The 19,662-nt window shown below is 34.4% G+C and overlaps 1 protein-coding gene and 2 long non-coding RNA genes across 3 annotated transcripts in view; 1 reads left to right on the top strand and 2 right to left on the bottom strand.

Moving 5' to 3' along the window:
* The window catches only part of LOC136040815 (uncharacterized), a 100,653-nt gene that overhangs the window by 18,258 nt on the left and 62,733 nt on the right, over positions 1–19,662 (top strand). The window lies entirely within an intron of this gene.
* The window catches only part of LOC136040814 (pH-sensitive chloride channel 2-like), a 69,409-nt gene that overhangs the window by 11,078 nt on the left and 38,669 nt on the right, over positions 1–19,662 (bottom strand). Inside the window, exon 7 of the mRNA XM_065725147.1 lies at positions 16,983–17,148. Coding sequence (XP_065581219.1) covers positions 16,983–17,148 — 166 coding nt within the window. The remainder of the gene's footprint in view (positions 1–16,982; positions 17,149–19,662) is intronic.
* On the bottom strand, positions 7,298–9,016 carry LOC136040743 (uncharacterized). The gene is made up of 2 exons (XR_010620865.1): positions 8,155–9,016; positions 7,298–7,425 (listed from the first exon to the last, which is right to left on the bottom strand). It is a non-coding gene; the product is annotated as an uncharacterized LOC136040743 (long non-coding RNA).

Raw genomic sequence — 19,662 nt, 5'->3', positions numbered from 1 at the left:
GGTCAATGAGGGTTTGTCATTGATTATTCATTCATATTGTTTCTTTTCATCTTTGATCATAAGGCATAAATAATGCTATTCCTGATTCTGTTTGCGATAATTGCTGCTATGTTTGCCTACTTTCCCTCAATATTACCAGGCATTATTCTTACAGGAATTTTTCAAGAATTTTTTAACTATATGCTTAGCTACTACTGGCCATTTCATTGATGGTGATGGTATAGTAGTGTTCGCTACATTATACTGATAGTATTGACAGCTCATTTAAAGTAAAATTTGCTCGAACATAGTTTAAATTGTAATTTTTCATTAATTATAACCATCTTTGCAATTTTTTTTTATTTCTTTAAACTACTAGTTTTTCCATTTTAGATTTAGATCAGTTTCCAAAGCGGTACTTTGCTTTGAGTTACTACTTTATTGGACACGTCTTAAAAAGTAGTTCCTAGTATTTTTAATTAATTTTTTTTGTTGCTTAAAATTGAATATGTGAACTTTTTATAATGTTTTTTACCTATGAATCAAGGTTTTGGCTTGCAACTTATATTTTCAAGTAAAATTTAAGAGCAATTCATTCATATTCTTGCTATTTACTTTAAATGGATGGGTAGGGGGAATATTATTCAAACAAATGGATTAAAGAATTGCATCATTTTCTACTGGAATGAAATGATCTTGACCCCTTTGATATCCCCTTTCATCATTTTCTGAAAATGGCAGCTAATATTCTTCGGTGTTCCTAAAGTTTTGCATATACGCCCTTTTGACAACTTCTATGCATATAGTGTCTTTGAAGAACCATAAAGACACTCTCTTATATCACCTCTTAAGATATTACAATTAATTCATTCTGAAAACCTGAATAAAAGTGTTTGTAGTTTGATTTAGATTGCCGCTCCTCCCCACTAGGCTCCTTAGCACATATTATAAGTTAATAGAAGTTGGGGTCGCGCTTCGCGCCACCCCAACAGCCCCCCCGTGCGTGTATGTCGTTACGCGCCATATTAGTTACGCGCCGTTGTAGTTGTGTCCCTGTATCCCACCTGTGAATATAGATATATATAAATATATCTATGAATATAGATATATATATATATATATATATATATATATATATATATATATATATATATATATATATATATATATATATATATATATATGTATATATATATATATATATATATATATATATATATATATATATATATATATATATATTTAACTACGTAGAAATTGCGAATATACAGCGTTCTTGGCTGTTCCATTGTCTCTACATATAAATAGATTGTCAGGTTTACCGACTCTTGAACATACAACATATAATTGTCCATGGGAAAAACAATCTGTATTCAGATCTATACCTCATTGTTCTAATGATTGCCCCTGAGCTTTGTTGATGGTGATTGCTAATCGAACATTCCCTGTGTCCCCGTCGTCATTTATATATCCTTCTGTGCCCCCGGCATCCCCGTTGTAGTTGTTTCCCTGTGTCCCGGTCGTCATTTGTGTCCCGGTGTCTCAGTCTGTAATTTCTCTTTGAGTGTTGCGGTCGTCATTTATATTCCCTGTGTCCCGGTGTCCCGGTCGTTATTTTTGTGACGGTCATCATTTGTGTTCCTGTGTCCCGGTCTGTAATTTCTCTTTGAGTGTCCTGGTCGTCATTTATATTCCCTATGTCCCGGTCGTCATTTGTCCCGGTGCTTTGTTGATGATGGTTGCTAATCGAACATTCCTTGTGTCCTGATCGCTTTCTCTTTGAATGTCCCGGTCGTCACTTATATGGTGGGGGCGGTTCACGCCCCCCCCCAAGCCCCTCTGCGCGCGTAAGTCGTTACGCGCCATATTAGTTACGCGCCATTGTACTTGTGTCCCTGTGTCCCACCTTTGAATATGGATAAAAGAGAAAAGATTTCTCTTTTCGTTATAGATATATATATGTTTTTAACTACGTAAAACTTGCGATTATACAACATTCTCCGATGTCCCATTGTCTGTGCATATAAATAGATTGTCACGTGTACCGACTCTTGAACATGAACCATAAAATTGTCCAAGGAAAAAACAATCCGTATTCAGATCTATTCCTCATTATTCTAATGATTGCCCTTGAGCTTTGTTGATGGTGATTGCTAATCGAATATTCCCTGTGTCCCGGTCGTCATTTATATTCCCAGTATCCCGGTCGTCATTTGTGTCCCAGTGTCCCAGTCTGTAACTTCTCTTTGAGCGTCCCGTTCGTCATTTATATTCCCTGTGTCCCGGTCGTCATTTGTGTCCCAGTGTCCCGGTCTGTAATTTATCTTTGAGTGTCCCGGTCGTCATTTACATCTCCCGGTCGTTATTTGTGTTCCAGTGTCCCAGTTTGTAATTTCTCTTTGAGTGTCCCGGTCATCATTTATATTCCCTGTGTCCCGGCTTTTAGTTTTTTTCTTCTCCTTTATTTTTCAGTTTTTTCCTTTTTTAGTTTTTTTTCTGTTTCAGTTTTTAGTTTTTTTTAGTTTTTTATTAATTTTTAGTTGTTTTTTCTTTTTAGTTTTTTTTGTATTTTTTACCTTTTTTTTAGTTTTTTTTCTTTTTTTTCTTTTTTTGTTTTTAGTTTTTTACTTTTTTTGTTTTTTTTTAGTTTCTTAGTTTTTTTAGTATTTTCTATTTAGTTTTTTTGTAGTTTTTACCTTTTTCAGTTTTTTTCTTCTTTTGTATTAATGCTAAAGCCAAGGTTCAAACCTGGAGCCTCTCGGACCTAGAACCTGAAACATAACGCTTCACCAACTCAGCTACTTCGGCTTGAATACATTCGTTTTGAGCAGCTTCCTCGGGTGTTGCCATTGTAGGTTCTTCAGTCATTTTACAATTAGAAATTTCTCTTTCAACGATCTTCTTACAAGTAAAAATTTGTCTTTGAACGATATTCTTAAATACCTGTGTGCTGGTCGTCATTTATATTCTCTCTGTCCCGGTCGTCATTTGTGTCCCGGTATCCCAGTCTGTAATTTCTCGTTGAGTGTCACGGTCGTCATTTATATTCCCTCTGTCCCGGTTGTCATTTGTGTCCCGGTCTGTAATTTCCCTTTGAGTGTTTTTTCTTTTTAGTTTTTTTAAGTTTTTTACCTTTTTTCTTTTTCAGTTTTCTTTTTCTTTTTTATTTTTCAGCGTAACGATGAAATACATATCGCCGAACCTTTGTTTTCTTTAAACTAAAATCTGGTAGGCATTGATGACCTTATCCAAGTCAAAATCCCAAACCCAATCATCATCGCTATCATTTTCAGTTTTGATATGTTTTGACTCTCGCTGTCCCGGTGGATTTTCATCTAACTGCGCGGTTTTGCGTTCTTTAGCCGCAAGCCTGTTTTCTTGCTGTTCTTGTGATTCCTCGGCACGCTTTCTTTATTTACTTTCTCTATCCCCCCAAGTTTTTTGGCATAGACTCTTTGAGCAGCTTCCTCGGCTGTTGCCATTGTAGGTTCTTCAGTCATTTTACAATTAAACATTTTTCCGTTCACGATCTTCTTACAATTAAAAATTTGTCTTTGAACAATTTTCTTAAATACTTTTAATGACGTCATCGTCATAACAAACATGAGGACAAATAACTTCATGACGACATGATGACATGACGTCAACTGACAGACACACAGACAAACAACTTATTTATATATACACTAGCTGTTGGGGTGGCGCTTCGCGCCACCCCAACACATAGTTGGTTGGGCTCTTCGCGCCACCCCAACAACTAGTTGGTGGGGCGCTTCAAGCCCCCCAAGCCCCCCTGCGCGCGTAAGTCGTCATGTGCCATATTAGTTACGCGCCATTGTAGTTGTGTCCCTGTGTCCCACCTGTGAATATAGATAGATTTATATATGTGTTTCCAACTACGTAAAAATTGCGAATATACAACATTCTTGGCTTTCCCACTACTGGGAGCTTTCCGTTTCCAATTGCCAGCAATTGATCTGAAAATGTTTGACCAGAGTCATCGTTTTGCAATCGGACACGCATATTTGTAGTTAATTTTAATATTTTTACGTGTGCCCATAAATTAGAATTTTTCAGGCAAGCATTCATTTCGTCTGCAGGAGTTAAACTACGTAAAAATTGCGAATATACAACATTCTTGGCTTTCCCATTGTCTGTGCATATACAAAGCCGTATGTACTAATAATGACGTCATATGCAAACGCTCTTTTTACAAACAAACAAACATGCATACACACAACTCGTTTTTATATAGATAGATAGATAGATAGATACAATACAAATTAACTGCGTAAAACTTGCGAATATACAACAGTCTTCGCTGTCCAATTGTCGCTGCATATAAATAGATTGTCAGGTTTACCGACCCTCGAACGTGCAACGTACAATTGTCCATGGGAAAAACAATCAGTATTAAGATCTATACCAAATTTTTCTAATGATTGACCTTGAGCTTTGTTAAAGGTGATTGCACATGCTAATCGAATTGGGAATTGCAATCTTTTAAATTGAAAAGGCAGATCCGTTGGAATCATGGGAATGCGAGGAATAAGAACACCCTCACCCTCAAAAGGCCCTGTCAAGATTGTGGCCTCTATTAGGTTTTCCATTGTTTTTCTTACGGGAAGTCGCGTGCCATTGCAAAGCTTTGGTGGGTTGATATTTCTTAAAAGTATTATTGGTACGCCTATTTTTAGTTGTAGCACGTGTGGTGGAAATCCTGAAAGATCTATCGAATTTAAAAATTCAGATGGATAATTAACCGCTTCATTTGGTTCCAAAACTGTGTCGACTGACTTGTAAAGGACTGCCTGGTCTCGAATCTTGGTCAAAACAATATTGTTGATTTCGTGGACGTCTATATTTTTGGGTGCGAGAATCGCTCTTTCACTTAGCCATTTATTAGTTTTATAATTTTTTAGAATATTCGGAAATACTTTTTCAATCAATTCATTTTTGGACGTCACTAAATTACAGAAATCAGCAGGTAGTTGTATACGTCCTGATATTGAGTCTACTGGGAGATTTCCGTTTCCAATTTCCAGCAATTGATCTGAAAATGTTTGACCAGAGTCATCGTTTTGCAATCGGAAACGCATATTTGTAGTTAATTTTAATATTTTTACGTGTGCCCATAAATTAGGATTTTTCAGGCAAGCATTCATTTCGTCTGCAGGAGTTGATCTAGGTATTGTAGGTAATGTTTGCCTGAAATCTCCCGCAAGCAATATTAATGTGCTGCTAAAGGGTTTCGACTTCCCTCTCAAATCTTTCAAGCATTGATCCAGAGCCTCGAGCGATTTTTTGTGTGTCATTGTGCACTCATCCCAAATAATAAGTTTGCATTGCTGCAATACTTTACCCATCCCAGATGATTTGGAAATATTGCACGTGGGAGTTTCTGTAGAATGCAAATTCAGAGGCAATTTCAAAGCGGAATGAGCAGTTCTTCCACCAGGCAGCAATGTTGCGGCTATTCCGGACGACGCAATTGCCAACGCTATGTCATTTTTTGATCGAATTGATGCCAGAATCAGTTTTTTCACGAATGTTTTACCAGTACCTCCTGGGACGTCTCTAACTGTTTTCGATGGAGTATATCTTCGGACATTTTTGACTTATATTTTTCCCATAACTCTGTAGAAGCTGATGGAGAGCAAGTTGTTAAAATGATGCCAAACAATGCACGAATTTGACTTGGGGTTGACGTTTCGCACGCGTCATTGATGCAGTTATCCCAGTATTGGTCATTCTCCAATAAATTCAGAGCTTGGCATGCACTACGGTAAGTGTCATGTATAGTACCGTTCTCAGTTCTCAAATGCTCAAAGGATGTCGGACCGGGTACATTCACCAAAAGCAGGCGTAGAAAGAAGCATTCATGTTGATTGGGGTGAACGGTGTAGAGTCTTCCTATCGTGGTATCTTTGAAGATGGTAGGTTGGCCGTCGACTGACTTACCCTGTTTTCGACGTTCAAATACTTTATTTTTAGTATTCCACGTGTAATACGAAGGCACTTCAGTATACAGCAGTTTTTTTTGCAAAAGAATCATTTTTGCAAAGCGAAAAAAAGCTGTTAATTTTGTATCCGGTGGATTCAGGGCTCTTTGTTGCACGTTGGTTCCTGAGAAATAAACACGTTGACCATTCTGTAAATGTACCGCTAAGTGAACAACAGCTGGACTATGTTCATATATCGGAAATGAAAGAATTCGCCAAACAGCTTCATTACTGCTTATGTATCTTCCAGCCTGGTATTGTACGATTTCGTCGAAATCTTTGATTTCGGGCTGCAAGCCAAAAACTGCCATTTCACTGCCTTTGTTGACGTATTTACATATGTATTAAATAAAAAATCTAATTTTTTTAGCTGAAAGTAAGCAGCGACATTAAAACTTAAAACGAACAGAAATTACTCCGTATATAAAATGGGCTGTCTCCTCCGCTATCCCTCGCTCTTTACGCTAAAGCTTTTAATTGTTTTAAAAAGTAGAATTGTGGCAAAGAGTCAAACTTTAGCGTAAAGAGCGAGGGATTGCGGAGGAGAAACCCATTTTATATACGGAGTAATTTCTGTTCGTTTTAAGTTTTAATGTTGCTCCTTACTTTCAGCTAAAAAAATTAGTTTTTTTTTATTTAATTTCTGAACATTTTTGAATTAATGCATGTTTGGTTTTGGCTCTCCCCACATAAATTATTAAAATGAAATTTGTATATTAATTCTTTTTTTGGATAAATGGCTTTCTCTTAGTTTTGATCAGACGATTTTGAGAAATAAGGGGTGGAGAAGGAGGCCTAGTTGCCCTCCAATTTTTCGGTTGCTTAAAAAGGCAACTAGAACTTTTAATTTTTAACTAACGTTTTTATTAGTAAAAAATATACGTAACTTATAAATTAGCAACTTACGTAACAAACTTTCATAATCTTATATTTTTATGGGGGCACTTCGCGCCCCCCCCCCCCCCCAAGCCCCCCCCCGCACGCGTAAGTCGTTACGCGCCATAATAGTTACGCGCCATTGTAGTTGTGTCCCTATGTCCCACCTGTGAATATAGATAGATATATATATATATATATATATATATATATATATATATATATATATATATATATATATATATATATATATATATATATATATATATATGGTTTTAACTACGTAAAACTTGCGAATATACAACATTCTTTGCTGTCCCATTGTCTTTGCATATAAATAGATTGTCAGGTTTACCGACTCTTGAACATGCAACATATAATGGTCCATGGGAAAACAATCTGTATTTGTATCCCGGTGTCCCGGTCTGTATATACATTCGTTTTTTAGTTTTGTTTTTCTCCTTTATTTTTTTCCTTTTTTTTTCTTTTTTAGTTTATTTAGATTTTTAGATTTTTTAGTTTTTTTATTAGTTTTTAGTTTTTTTTTCTTTTTTTTTGTAGTTTTTACCTTCTTTTTAGTTTTGTTAGTTTTTTTTTTACTTATGTCCTGGTCGTCTTTTATACTCCCTGTGTCCCGGTGCTTTGTTGATTGCTAATCGAACATTCCTTTTGTCCTGGTCGCTTTCTCTTTGAATGTCGTCATTTATTTTTTTCTTTTTTAGTTCTTTTAGTTTTTACTTTTTTTAGTTTTTTTTAGTTTTTTATATGAAATTTTTTTTTAGTTTTTTCCTTTTTTTCTTTTTAGTTTTTTATTGGTTTTTACCTTTATTTTAGCTTATTTTTCAGTTTTTTCCTTTTTTTATTTTTTTTTATTTTTTATTTTTTTTAGTTTTTTACCTTTTTTTAGTTTTTTTAGTTTTTTTAGTTTTTTAGCTTTTTTACTTTTTTTATTAGTTTTTAGTTTTTTTTGTAGTTTTTGCCTTTTTTTAGTTTTTTCAGTTTTTTTTTTTAGTTTTTTATTGGTTTTTACCTTTATTTTAGCTTATTTTTCAGTTTTTTCCTTTTTTTAGTTTTTTTTAGTTTTTAGTTTTTTTAGTTTTTTACCTTTTTTTAGTTTTTTTAGTTTTTTTTAGTTTTTTAGCTTTTTTATTTTTTTTATTAGTTTTTAGTTTTTTTTTGTAGTTTTTGCCTTTTTTTAGTTTTTTTAGTTTTTTAGCTTTTTTATTAGTTTTTAGTTTTTTTTTGTAGTTTTTGCCTTTTTTTAGTTTTTTCTTTTTAGTTTTTTTGTAGTTTTTACCTTCTTTTTAGTTTTGTTAGTTTTTTTTTTTACTTATGTCCTGGTCGTCATTTATACTCCCTGTGTCCCGGTGCTTTGTTGATTGCTAATCGAACATTCCTTTTGTCCTGGTCGCTTTCTCTTTGAGTGTCGTCATTTATTTTTTTCTTTTTTAGTTCTTTTAGTTTTTACCTTTTTTAGTTTTTTTAGTTTTTTAGATGAAAATTTTTTTTAGTTTTTTCCTTTTTTTCTTTTTAGTTTTTTATTGGTTTTACCTTTATTTTAGCTTATTTTTTAGTTTTTTCCTTGTTTTTAGTTTTTTTTATTTTTTATTTTTTTTAGTTTTTAACCTTTTTTTAGTTTTTTTAGTTTTTTTAGCTTTTTTACTTTTTTATTAGTTTTTATTTTTTTTGTAGTTTTTGCCTTTTTTTAGTTTTTTCAGTTTTTTTTTTAGTTTTTTATTGGTTTTTACCTTTATTTTAGCTTATTTTTCAGTTTTTTCCTTTTTTTTAGTTTTTTTTAGTTTTTAGTTTTTTTAGTTTTTTATCTTTTTTTAGTTTTTTTAGTTTTTTTAGTTTTTTAGCTTTTTTATTTTTTTTATTAGTTTTTAGTTTTTTTTGTAGTTTTTGCCTTTTTTTTAGTTTTTTTAGTTTTTTAGCTTTTTTTATTAGTTTTTATTTTTTTTTGTAGTTTTTGCCTTTTTTTAGTTTTTTTAGTTTTTTAGCTTTTTTATTTTTTTTATTAGTTTTTAGTTTTTTTTTGTAGTTTTTGCCTTTTTTTAGTTTTTTCAGTTTTCAGTTTTGTCACCTGATCCAGTTTTTTCAGGTGACGTCACCTGATCCATCCACAGATCCACACACAGACAACTTATTTTTATATAGATAGATTATGTATACAAGGGGGTTTGTATCCTCGTTAATACCTCGCTCCTTACACTAAATCTTAAGTTTTGTCTCAATTCTTTAAAAATAACCCCTGAATCAGAAAGGCCGTAGAATAAATAGTTGAAATTACTAAAAATACTTTAGCATAAAGAGTGAGGTATTTATCTCCTCCAAAATACCTCGCTCTCTATGCTAAAGTATTTTTAGAACCCCTCATATGCGTAATAATCTCTGTTCGTTTAAAGTTTCAATGTTACTCCTACCTTTCATTTGGAAAAACGTTTTCATGTTTATTTTTCATTGTTTTCTTATAGTAATGCTAGAAAATCATGCGCCCTTTTCCTTGAATTTTTCTTCCCCCATGACAGATTCCTCCAAGGAAAGATCTTCCAACATAGACCCCTCCCCTCAGCTCCACCGTCCAAACAAAATAAAATTCCCCTGAAAACGTCTGTACACTTCCAAATAACCATTACTATATTTAAACACTGGTCAAAGTTTGTAACTTGCAGCCCCTCCCCCAGGGATTGTAGGGGAGTAAATCATCCCCAAATACATAGTTATTATGGTTTTCGACTATGCTGAACAAAATGGCTATCTCAAAATTTTCATCCGTTGACTTTGGGAAAAAAATGAGTGTGGGAGGGGGCCTAGATGCCCTCCAATTTTTCGGCCACTTAAAAAGGGCACTAGAACTTTTCATTTCCGTTAGAATGAGCCCTCTTGCGACATTCTAGGACCACTTGGTCAATACGATGACCCCTGGGAAAAAGAAAAAAAAACAAACAAACAAATAAACACGCACCCGTGATTTGTCTTCTGGCAAAAAATACAAAATTCCACGTTTTTGTAGATAGGAGCTTGAAACTTCTACAGTAGGGTTCTCTGATACGCTGATAGGGTTCTCTGATACGGTGTGATATTCGTTAAGATTCTATGACTTTTAGGGGGTGTTTCCCCCTATTTTCTTAAATAAGACAAATTTTCTCAGGCTCGTAACTTTTGATGGGTAAGACTAAACTTGATGAAACTTATATATTTAAAATCAGCATTAAAATTCAATTCTTTTGATGTAGCTATTGATTTCAAAATTCAATTTTTTAGAGTTTTGGTTACTATTGAGCCGGGTCGCTCCTTACTACAGTTCGTTACCACGAACTGTTTGATTTTATTGCCTTTACGGAGTTACAGTATTCAACGTTTATGTGTGCATTAAATATTTTTGATAATAATGGGGAATATGGAACAACCCACTGGTTATCTACTTCGATGGTGGTACCGGTACGCTTTTTTATTATTGCTGTTTTACCGCCATCTTCAGTAGATCTTCTTCTATATTGTGGGTAACCATCATTGCCAGTAATTGTGTTGGATACTAAAAGTCGAGGATATTGCTTTGTGCACCTTCCTTTGGCCATACATGGTGAATTTTGTTCAGTGCACCGCAAGGTCCATGTATCATATTTTTTACAATAATATCATGTAACCCCTTATCAACATTTTTATCAGGTATTTCAGCGGAAATCACATCATCAATTTCGTTCGAAGTAATTTTTTTATGTAGCCAGATTAGTATATGTGTGTGTGGCAAACCTCGTTTTTTCCATTCCACTGAGTACATCCAGCATCGCACTGACCCAAACACTTCAAGTTCTACTATGTAGTTTATCAGTGATTTCAACTTTTGCCGGAAGAGACGGGCCGTAATGTCATGCCTATGAACCGCCGATTGTCCTTGAAGTAAAAGCTGCAGTATCTCGTCCCAAGATTGATTACATGTAAATGTAATAAATAAATCTGGAATAAATCCATAGAGACGAACACACGCAATAGCATCTTGAGCATATTCATGCATATGACGGGGACTGCCAGCATATGAAGAAGGTAAAATTGTTAATCTTCCAACGTTTGTGGTATTACCGTCATTTATAACTGCATCTCGCAAATGAATGTATTGTTCAGAGCGGAGCTTGGTCTGATTCAGGCGGATATATAGCAAACGTTCTGATTCAATTTTAGCATACATATCAACGACAAATTGGTGAAACAATTCACGGCATTTTAAAATATAATTTTCTTCATCCTGCCGAATCATTAGTCTATAGGAATAATAATGCATTGCACTGCATTTCTTATTCATTTCTTTGTTAGTGGCTGGATTCATCAATTTAATATTAAAGTGATAGCCGTCGGCTCCATCCCAAAAAATGATAGGATATTGTAGGGCATCGTAGCATCGATGAGTTTCAGCAATTCTTAACAACTGAGCGTTTCGCTTATGAAGAATAATATCTCGGGGTAAAAACTGATCACCGACCATAACGATTGCCACTTCGTCGATAGTTGGAGCATTGTATCTACGCACATGTTGGCCAGGAGGCGTTTTGTCAGCGGAAATAACAATTTTATGCGTATCAGTAGGCATCAAATCGATGGCTGTTTTGAACAGACGCACTAAATTATTATTTTCGTGGAAAAGATGTTGCAATTGGGAAAAGATTGTCCTTTCAACGTTGGGAGAAATTTCGCAACGTGCATTCAATTCAGAATTTCTATCACTGATGAAGTACAATTGTAAAAATTTATAATTCTCGCCTGAGAATGGTAGAAGGGACCCTGCTCTATGATAAGTTTGCCCTTTTACTTTGAAAGTAGACATAAATTGATCTGGATTTTCGATTTCGGCTCCAAACGACGTCTTTTGGAAACATGAGTTGTATTTTCTGATTTGTGACAAAAAACGCTTAGATTCTGACGTAGTTCCAGTAAGGAAAGTCTTCAATGGCTCTGGTGGTGCAGCCAAAAGAGGAAGTTTAACTTTTCCTGAGGCGCAACACATTCCCATTGTTTCACCATTGAATTTCAAGGCCTTGCAGTAGGGACAAATTTTAGACATTTTCCCGATTTGAACACATCTACTCAAGCTATAATCATCGACTGGGCTGTACCTGAATGCCAGGCGATGACTTTCAGGTTGCTCTGATTCCTCGGCACCCTTTTTTTTCTTACTTTCTCTATCAGCAGCAAGCCTGATTTCTTGCTGTTCTTGTGATTCCTCAGCACGCTTTCTTTTCTCACTTTCTCTATCAGCAGCAAGCCTGATTTCTTGCTGTTTTTGTGATTCCTTGGCACGCCTTCTTTTTTCACTTTCTCTTTTAGCAGCAAGTCTGCTTTCGCGTTGCTCTGGTAGTTCCTCGGCACGCTTTCTGTTCTTTCTTTCTCTATCAGCCTCAAGCCTGTTTCCTTGCTGTTCTTTTGATTCCTCGGCACGCTTTCTTTTCTGACTTTCTCTATCAGCAGTAAGTTTTTTGGCATAGACTCTTTGAGCATCTTCATCGGCTTTTGCCATTGTAAGTTCATCAGTCATTTTAAACTTAAACATTAATAGATTTCTACGTGAACATATATGTCTTAAATATCTTTAATGACGTCACCGTCATAGCAAAAATGACGACAACTAACTTCATGACGTCAGTCGACACAGAAACATGACGTCACCTGACAGACACACAGACAGACAACTTATTTTTATATATATAGATATAGATGTCCCGGTGTCCCGGTCGTCATTTGTGTCCCGATGTCCCGGTCTGTAATTTCGTCAGTCGACATACATGACGTCAGTCGACAAAAAAACATGACGTCACTCGACAGACACACAGACAACTTATTTATATATATATATATAGACAAGTGAATACGCTTTTCCATTCTTGAGATATTGCAGCCACGCCCTTTTGACAACCTGGACCTACAGTGATATACTTATTAAGCTTGCTCATTCCCCCTCATCTTCCCTGGCACTCCCTTTAGTTCTGTTTTTGTAGATTCAATTCATCCCTAAACATTCCCTGAAAATTTTGACAAGATTCTCTTAGCTGTTCCTAAAATGCTCGAGACTTGCTCTTTCGAAACATGGATCCACATAGGGGCTAAGTATAGTTTAACCTTCCCTGAAAGTTTCGACTAAATATCCTCACAGGCTATTGTGATTTTGCAGATACATTTTTTGGACAATATGAAAGCAGGACGTATCTTTAGATTTAATCAATATTCCCCTAAGCATGGCCAGAACTTTTGAAATCTTTTTCTTGTTTTCGAACTGCCTTTTAATTCAGCTCTCACTATCCCCTTAACATGCCTTGAAAGCTTCAATTTATTACCCTATTTAGTTTCTGATATTTTGCATCAGCAATGGACTCTTGAAAATGAGCCTCTTTTTCAAAAATTACTCTACAGCAGCAAAATATGCAATGTGTCGGATTTACGGTGAGGTAGCTCTCTTCGTGTTGACATTAACCTTGGATATCAAACAGTTCGTGGTAACGAACTGTAGTAAGCGGCCTGGCTCAATAGGAACCGAAACTCTAAATTTGGAATTTTGATACTATCAAAAGGATCAGATTTTTATATTGATTTCAAATATATTAGTTTCATCGAATATAGTCTTAACCATCAAACGTTACGAGCCTGAGAAAAATTTTCCTTATTTAGGAAAATGAGGGAAACACTCCCTAAAAGTCATAGAATCTTAATAAAAACCACACCATCGCATTTTGCGTATCAGAGAACCCGATTGTAGAAGTTTCAAGCTTCTATCTACAAAAATGTGCAATTTTGTATTTTTCGCCAAACACCGATCACGGGTGCGTGTTTATTTGTTTGTTTTTTTTTGTTTTTTTTTTCCAGGGGTGATCGTATCAACCCTGTGGTCCTAGAATGTCACAAGAAGACTCATTCTAACAGAAATTAAAAGTTCTAGTGCCCTTTTTAAGTGATCAAAAATTGGAGGGACCTAGGCCCCTCCCACGCTCATTTTTTCCGCAAAGTCAATGGATCAAAATTTAAAGACAGACATTTTGTTCAACATAGTCGAAAAACCTAATAACTATATTTTTGGTTACGACTTATTCCCCCAGAGTCCCCGGGGGAGGGGCTGCAAGTTAAAACCTTGGCCATTGTTTACACATAGTATTCGCTACTGGGAAGTATACAGACGTTTTCAGGGGGATTTTTGGTTTGGGGGGGCGAAGAGAAGGGGTTATGTGGGAGGGTCTTTCCATGGAAAACTTATCATAGGGAAAGAGCATCTCCGTGAAGGGAGTCCAGGATTTTCTAACGTCATTAAAAAAAAAACAATGAAAAATGAATATGAAGCTTTTCAACTGAAAGTAAGGAGCAGCATTAATACTTAATATTAACAGAAATTATTACGCTTATGAGGAGGTTCATCTCCTTCTAAATACCTCGCTCTTTACACCAAAGTATTTTTAGTAATTTCAACTATTTATTCTACGGCCTTTGTGATTCATTGGTCATTCTTAAAGCATTGGGACAAAATTTAAGCTTAATTGTAAAGAGCGAGGTATTGACGAGGGGGTGAAACATCTCATATACATAATGAAAATATAAGAACATAGAAGTTCGTTAAGTAAGTTTCTCGTAAGTTGCGTACAGATATTACTAATAAAAACGTTCGTAAAAAACTAAAAGTTCTAGTTGCCTTTTCAAGCAGCCGAAAAATTGGAGGGCAAATGGCCTTCTCCCCCTCCCTTTTTAGAAAAAATTGATATGCAAATTATTTTTTAATGATTCATTTGCGGAAAACCAAAATCAAAACAAGCATTAATTCAAAAACGTTCAGAAATTAAATATAACGACAAGTTTTTCCAACTGAAAGTAAGGAGTGACATTAAAACTTAAAACGAACGTAAATTGCTCTGTATATGAAAGTTTTTGTTCCTTCCTCAACACCCTGCTCTTTACGCTGAATTTTTTTTATTGTGTTTTTTATGAGTTTTAAGAAAGAGTTAAACTTTAGCGTAAAGAGCGGGGCGTTGAGGAAGGAACAACCATTTTCATATACGGAATAATTTCTGTTCGTTTTAAATTGTAATTTCGCTCCTTACTTTCAGTCGAAAAAACTTGTTTTTTGTATCTAATACTATATATATGATAAGAAATCAAAAAACAAGTTTTCCGAAATGTATGCCATGAGCGACATAAACGAATTTAAACAAGCAAAAATTATGCCGTATATTAGACAGGTTGTTCCTCCTAAGCCAGCCATTTTTACGCTAAAGTTTGTTTTTCGTCCAAATTCTTAAAACAAAAAAATTACTGTTGAAACCAAACGGTTCTCAATTTGGGCTAAAAAGTATTCTTAAATGACTATAAAACTTTAGCGTAAAAAGCCATGGGTTCAAAAGGGACAGACCATTTCATATGCAGAGAAATTTCTATTCTTTTTATGTTTTAATGTTGATCTTTACTTTCATCTCATGAAACATGTGGTTTTATTTAATGAGAAATAAAAATTCATAGCATGAAATAAAAATTGCTTTTAGTAAAGTACAAGTGACGTTCTTGATTTTGCAAGGCGTCGGTAGTGTCATCCCTACTCCTGTTTGCAGTGGTTTCTATTTCTCTAGTTTAAATACTTTCGTTTAAATAAAAATTTGTTAATATGATTTATGTTCATGTTGGAATTCACTTATTTTTTCATAGTGGTATATGTTTATGTCATACAGGAATTTCTCGTCCTATGTTTAATGTAGATATTTAGTTAGTGTATTTTAAGTTAGAATTTTTCAAAGGAAAGTAAAAAGCAAGATAAACCAAACAGAAACAAAAATGAAGTCAAATAGTATAACTATCTTTGCTCTATGACCTCTATGACCTATTTACCTTGGTTCTACTGCCCTAGGAATGACGCAAGTACGACTAATAGATAGACATATCTATTAACAAATGAACTACTATCATTTTTATACAATCCTAATAAGGGGATGAGGATTAATGCCAGGTTTGCTTCTCACTCAATTGGACCATCTGTCTTGGCTTTTTCTACATTTAGCCATGACTTGATGCCCACAACTATTCCATTTTAATTCATGGCTAATTGTAGAAAAAGCCAAGACAGATTAAAACAATTAAAACAACTCAAAACAACTAAATCCAATTTAATTCAAAAACAACATTTTAATTAACAAATGAATTAATATTATTTTTATACAATCTTAATAAGGGGAAGGGGGATTAATGCCAGGTTTGCTTCTCATTCAATTGGAAATAAAAATTTAGAAAATTGTAGAAAATATTGTAGAAAAAGCCAAGACAGATAGTCCAATTCAGTGAGAAGCAAACCTGGCATTCCCCCCCCCTTATTAGGATTGTATAAAAATGATGTTAGTTCATTTGTTAATAGATATGTCTATCTATTAGTCGTCCATCCGTCATCAGATAGTAAATCGAATAAATGAATAGAAATCAGGATGGTTAAATAAATCACACCCAATATCAACAGAGACATAAAAAAATAACACCGAACTTAAAATGAACCGAATAAACCCAAACAGGATTTTGGGCCCTCTTAGACTTGAAAACAGCAAAGTGTCCTTCTTGCTTTACTGAAAGTGATTTTTGTTTCAAACATCCTATTTCTATTTGTGAAAAAATCAACAGAAATATACATGACAAGAACGATCATCGAAGTTCACAAATTATCGAAGTTCGCAAATTATCAAAGTTCACAAATTTTTATCTTGATACCTTGCCCCTTTCCTCCCTTTCAAATCCTCTGAATGACTTGAATTGAACTAAGTCCTGTAGAGAATGATATGTATTTTAGAAAATATGGTTTTTATCTGCAAAAGTAATGGCATCAAATAAGCTTACGTTACCTTTCAATCAATGTTGACACTCCCATAAACTACCAATAAAGCACTAATAAATAAGAATAACCTTATAAAGAGCTTTTAAATACTTGCTTACCCAAGGAAGCTATAAAAATCGACTAAATTTTAACGACTAAAGAATATTAACGATATCTGCTAAACGACAAAAAGAAAACTTTGATAATTCTAAGATTATGAATAGAAACAGTAATAGGAATGGAAAATAATAAATTTAAGGATGGATTTTTTGTATTTATAACAAATTGTAAGTCGAATAGAGTGTACTTACGTCCTTCTCCAAACAGTGTTGACGAAACCAAATTCCACCAAGGTAGCAATAATGAACACGAGACATGTTGCTGAGTATCCGTCAAGAGCTTTGAAATACCCAACTCGAGGGAGCTGGTTTGTCATCAAACGTCTTAGTGTTATGAAAGCAAACGTCGATATAATACCTGTGAGAAAAATTTTCTCAAAAATTTATTATACTTCCTTTTTTAACCCTTTCGTGACGGATGAGACTCGCAAAACCCACACAACCAAATTTGATTTTATTACAACATCATGCGTTGTAATGATAATATCATTACTTCAGGAAATTTGTATCAAATTAAATAATTTACGAAAAGATTGTTGTTGAGTTCAGTTGGAGTTATTTGACGGCTAAGTTTTGTTGTTTGATTTTTGTTCTTCGAATGGTACGAAGTCAACGCTGCAATTTCTATGGTGATTTCAGTAAAATCGGAGCAGAAACTACATGTGTAATCACTTACTGTGATTGGCTCTATTTTCGGGACCGCGCGGTTCCAATTTGCAAGGACTTTGAGTGGTAGCAACAGTAAAGTTTCGCTGGAGGAAATTGACAAATCAATGCTTTCGAAAATAATCAAAGAGGTATAGTTTCCAAAGCGGCAGTAATCTTGGGATTGCTTTCTTCTCGTTGATTTTGATATTTCCTATGGTCTTTTTGTGGTTTGTTGAACACGCTAATCACTCCCGCTCTCTCTTGATTCTCTTTTTCAGCAGCAGGATCGCCAACCAAGATAGTGTTTTTATTTAGAAAAATTATGGAAAAAAATCTTATTACCTTTCAAATAATGTTGACGCTCCCGCAATATACAAAACAAAGCAATAATAAACATGAAACACCTCATCAAGGTGTTTGACCTGAGATATGAAGTGGGGGTCACGTATAAATTTGCTGAAGCTCTGGAAGATGAAGCGAGCAGCATAATAGTAAACTATTGTGCTGGCATGCTAATATACTTTGAGGGAGTAGTTCATCTGGACTTGTACCAGTTAAAAATAAGAAAAGGTCAGCAATTAGTGATAAGGAAAGAGCTAAAGAGTTAGTGATAAGCAATTTTATCTAAAACATTCGGGGAGAAAAGGGCTGGGGGAGGGCTTGTTGCCTCCGATCACTTTTGACTCTTTCTCTCAATTCTACTTTATAAAACAGTAAATAACTTTAGCGTAAAGAGCGGGACGTTGAGGAGGGAACAGCCCCCTTCAGGCACGGAGCAATTTCTGTTCGTTTTGAGTTTTAATGTCGCTCCTTACTTTCAGTTAAAAAACTTGTTTTTATTATTTAATTTCTGAACATTTATGAGTTAATACATGTCTGATTTTGGCTCTCCGCAAATGAATAATTAAAACGAAATTTGCGCATTAATATTTTTTTTGCTAAGTGGCTTTCTCTTAGTTTTGATCAGACGATTTTGAGAAAAAGGGCTGGGGAGGATGCCTAGTTGCCCTCCAATTTTTCGGTTATTTAAAAAGGCAACTAGAATTTTTAATTTTTAACGAACATTTTTATTAGTAAAAATTATACGTAACTTACAAATTAACTAACGTAACGAACTTATAACTATTACGTAATGAGCGGATATTTGCATTACAAACCAGTAAGCAAAGTAGTCATAAAACTATAAAAAAAACAAATTTTTTAAAGTAAAGCGTAGAAAAAAGACTTCGCTTGACTAATCATTTGAATGTTTAGTTTGTAGGCCATAAAACAAAATTATGGTTTGCATTCCATACTTTTTGACCCTTCAATGCTGAAATAGTTTAACAAAGTGTGTCAAAAATCCTGTTTTAAACCCTTGATGTCTCTCTGTGCCATATTTAGGGGTTCGACAATGGGTATGAGGATGAAATTAAAAAACAATTACCTAAACGAAAAGAAGAACTTTCGTTGATTACGGGTGGTTTCATTGAGACATTAAATAAAAAAAAACCAATTTTTTAGCTTTAAGTAAGGAGCGACATTAAAACTTAAAACGAACAGAAATTACTCCGTATATGAAATGAGTTGTCCCCTCCGCAATCCCTCGCTCTTTACGCTAAAGCTTTAAATTGTTTTAAAAAGTAAAATTGTGGCAGAGTCAAACTTTAGCGTAAAGAGCGAGGGATTGCGGAGGGGACAACTCATTTCATATACGGAGTAATTTCTGTTCGTTTTAAGTTTTAATGTCGCTCCTTACTTAAAGCTAAAAAAATTGTTTTTTTTTTTATTTAATTTCTGAACGTTTTTGAATTAATACATGTTTGGTTTTGCCTCTCCGCACATAAATTATTAAAACGAAATTTGTATATTTTTTTTTTTTTGGCTAAATGGCTTTCTCTTAGTTTTGATCAGACGATTTTGAGACTTGATTTTGAGACTTTGAGACTCCTTCTTCTCCTGGAGAAGGAGGCCTAGTTGCCCTCCAATTTTTCGGTTACTTAAAAAGGCAACTAGAACTTTTAATTTTTAACGAACGTTTTTATTAGTAAAAAATATACGTAACTTAAGAATTAACTTACGTAACAAACTTTCATAACCTTATATTTTTATTATGTATACGAGGGTGTTTGTACCCTCGTTAATACCTCGCTCTTTAAACTAAATCGTAAGTTTTGTCCCAATTCTTTAAGAATGACCCCTGAATCAGAAAGGCCGTAGAATAAATAGTTGAAATTACTAAAAA

Source organism: Artemia franciscana, chromosome 21 (assembly GCF_032884065.1).
Source record: "Artemia franciscana chromosome 21, ASM3288406v1, whole genome shotgun sequence".
In the NCBI taxonomy this organism is placed as follows: Eukaryota; Metazoa; Arthropoda; class Branchiopoda; order Anostraca; family Artemiidae; genus Artemia; species Artemia franciscana.
This window is presented reverse-complemented; position numbering and strand designations above follow the sequence as displayed.